General features: G+C 43.5%; 1 protein-coding gene across 1 annotated transcript; it reads left to right on the plus strand.

The window, feature by feature from the left end:
• Positions 1-1,659: 1,659 nt before the first annotated feature.
• PCYB_053440 (ROI kinase-like protein) lies at positions 1,660-3,500 on the plus strand (the record flags this gene model as incomplete). The annotated part of the gene is made up of 1 exon (XM_004221225.1): positions 1,660-3,500. A coding segment is annotated over one exon (1,841 nt), but the record flags the coding sequence as incomplete, so codon positions are not given.
• Between the last annotated feature and the right edge of the window lie 28 nt (positions 3,501-3,528).

Below are 3,528 nucleotides of genomic sequence, written 5' to 3' on the forward strand. Positions count from 1 at the left end.
TTTTTTTCATATCATCTTTGGAAAAAAAAGGCAGGAACTTTTTCATCATTAAGACGACGATGCGCTGACTCATACAAGTAGGGGAAAAGGGGAAAAAAGCGAAAAAAAGGGGGAACCAAAGAAGGGAAAAAATGAAAGAAAATGGGGAACTGGAAAAAGGGGGGGTAAAATGCAGTTCGACCAAAAAGGGCGGTAAAAAACTGCGGACTGGACCAAATGATGTTAAAAAAAACTGCGGAACTGAACCAAAAAAGGGGAAATGAAGTAAAAGGCCTGCCTTGTGGTAGTAGGTTTATTTTGCCAACCTGAAATTTAAGCCAAAAGGAAAACAAAATTGCCGGGGGCCCAATTAGGCCTCATCTCATATTCTCCTTCATCTTCCGTGTTGCCATACAAAAAAAGGAAAATAAAAATGGGAACAACGAGCTTGAACATGTGGTAGCTTTGTCATGCTTAGGGTACGCATATGAAGCAGCATAATTTTTACGCGCATATGTATATGCTAAGCATGAGCTGACGGACAAGGCCCCCTTTTTCCAAAATTGCCTCATCTTCGAAAAAAAAAGTACGAAGTAATGAAAAAACACTTGGCGAAGCGCCAGTTGAGGGATTAAAAGGGGATGAAAAGCGAAAAAGGGGAAAACAAAATGAGTAAAACAAAGCGAATAAACTGATAAAACAAAACAGTTCTTTTTATTTATTTTTTGCTATGCTCTGCAAAGAAAGCTTCAAAATAAATTTTGCATAACCTTCTCACATATAGTATATATAGATGAGAAGAACGTCAAAAAAAAAAAAAAAATTAGCCCCACCGTTGAAGGAAAAAAAAAAACACAGCCAGCCAGCGTTCGAAAGAGAACGAAATTTATACCAACACATTGCCAATTAGGAAAAAGTTAAAAGAAAAGTTCCAAACTGTACGCAAGTATAATCCGTAGGTCCCAATTTAGCAGGAACAGAACAACATTTTGTGAAGTCGCTGTTTTTTCCCTCCCCCGCGAGAAGCATATCACCAAAGGGTTGTAGCTATATTTTTAACCAAAGGTTTGCTTCCTACATTTTTTGCGCGTTTGCCTTCTCGAAGCCACGTGATTTTTTCGCGTAAGGATTGGCAGAAATAGGGGAAATAAATAAAATCAGCGAAGAAGTGTTGGCTGGAGAACGCTGAAATGTTTCTTTAAAGGCGTATTTCCACCTGCACCGCGTCCCTTCTTACGTGTATGTGTCCAGGGAAGGAAAGGAGGAGGCCATCGTCTGCACATCCCCGGCGATCTGTAAAGCTGTGCCCCCACGAACGCGTTTACGTAAGGGTATGCCAAACTGCGAACGCTTTGTGGAAAATTATTAAAAATACGGGAACAAGCAAGAGAGAGAAAAAGGCATGGTGGTTTAGCGGTCACATAGAAGGGGGGAGGAACATTCGTAGGAGCATTTTTCTAACCAAAAAAAAAAAAAAGAAAAAAAAAAGAAGAAAAAAAGAAGAAGAAAAGAAACGTTCACGCGTGCCAATATAGTAAGATGAAATAGACCCAAAGTGGGGAGCGCCGCGGAAGAGGAGCAAAAAAAAACGAACGAAAGAAAGAAAGAAAGAAAGAACGAACGAACGAACGAATAGCGTCCGCGCTAATTTCGCATGTGTAGCAGCCCCCCCCGAGAACAATGAAGCTGGACATCTCGTGCTTCTGCTTCCTGTCGAAAAATGAGTACCGAGTGCTGACGGCGATAGAAATGGGCATGCGGAACCACGAGTACCTGCCCGTGTCGTTAATAGCGAGCATAGCGAATTTGAGGAAGGAAGGCATAAACAGTGTGTTGAAGAAGTTGCTCAAAAACAAGCTCATCAGTCATGAAAATAAAAAGTACGATGGATATAAGCTAACCTATTTAGGGTATGACTTCCTAGCCCTAAGAGCATTTATAAATAGGGGCATCCTAAAAAGTGTTGGCAATCAAATAGGAGTTGGAAAAGAATCAGACATCTACATATGTAAAGATACGAACGGAAATTTATTGTGTTTAAAAATCCACAGGTTAGGTAGAATATCATTTAGAACAATTAAAAATAATAGAGACTATTATGGAAAAAAAAATTTTCGAAATTGGTTGTATTTGTCCAAAATAGCTGCCACCAAGGAGTATGCTTACTTAAAAGCCTTGTATGAAAATAACTTCCCAGTTCCGAAACCCTATGACCTAAACAGACACATGATTCTCATGTCGTATGTAAATGGATACCCCCTATCACATGTAAAAATTAGCAACCCCTTTAAGATAATCGATATTTTAATAAACACTATCATTAAATTTGCCAAGGCGAATATAATTCATGGAGACTTTAATGAATTTAACATCCTCATTGATGATGATGAGAGAATAACTGTTATCGATTTTCCGCAAATTGTTTCTCTTCAACATCCGAATGCTAAGTTATATTTCGATCGAGATGTCAGAGGTGTCGTTAATCACTTTTATAGAAAGTATAAAATAAAAATTGAAGATTATCCTTTTTATGAAGATGTCATTTTGCTGAGTAGTGAGAAAATTGTGGTGGAAGAAAATTTAATTTCCAGCAGTGATGAGCATGCCTTGATGGACGTCCTGCAGAATGATGGGTCCGACTCGGTTTCCCCCTGCCCCGAGCAGCTCAATTGTAGCGGTGGGAGCGGCGAAAGTGGCGTAGGTGACGAAGGTGACCAAATTGACGAAAGTGGCGTGGGTGACCAAAGTGATGGAAGCCATCGTAGTGGAGAAAGGCACCTCAGTGAAGCAGACCGCCCAAGAACCGTTAGCGAGAGCACTCAGGGGGAAACCCCTCGCAGCGCAGGCACCCAGGGAGAGGACTCCTTCTCATCTGAAGGGAAGTACAAAGACGCCTACGAGAACAACGCGGAAAGGGAGAAGTCAAGTGAAAAGCTGGAGAAAAGATCGGACGGATTGGATGACAATGGCATGGAGAGTGCACAAGGGGTAGCAGCGGATGAGCGGGGAAATAAGAAGGAAGAGGAGGAGACCAAATGCAGGGGAGGTAGTAGTAGTAGTAGCCCCGCGAAGGATGAAGAAGCGCCTACAGATGGGAAGTGCAGTCGTACGGAGGAGAAGACCCAGGATGAGGGGGAGGACCGTCATGATGATCCCCCCGTTCGCGGTGAGGAAGAGACGGGGGGGGAAATCGGCTCGAGCGAACGGAACGATCAGGTGAGTAGTGGCGCTTCAGAAAAGGGCGCACAGCAGGTGGACCGCTCGAAGGGCATCAGCAGCGAGGCGAGCGGTGACGAAGCGAGCGGTGATGAGGCCGGCGGTGACGAAGAAAGCGGTGATGAGGCGATCGGTGACGAAGCAAGCGGTGACGAGGCCGGCGGTGACGAAGAAAGCGAATTGACGGCGTACTCCAGCTGCGACTCGGAGGGATGCGTCTCCGCGAACTCCACCAAGAAGCTGTCCGAAACGTGGCAGCCCCATATAAAAAAGTACACCAAGGAATACGCGAAGAGCAAGCTAAAGTACATGTACAGGAAAAAAAAAATAAGG

This window comes from Plasmodium cynomolgi, chromosome 5 (assembly GCF_000321355.1).
Source record: "Plasmodium cynomolgi strain B DNA, chromosome 5, whole genome shotgun sequence".
In the NCBI taxonomy this organism is placed as follows: Eukaryota; Apicomplexa; class Aconoidasida; order Haemosporida; family Plasmodiidae; genus Plasmodium; species Plasmodium cynomolgi.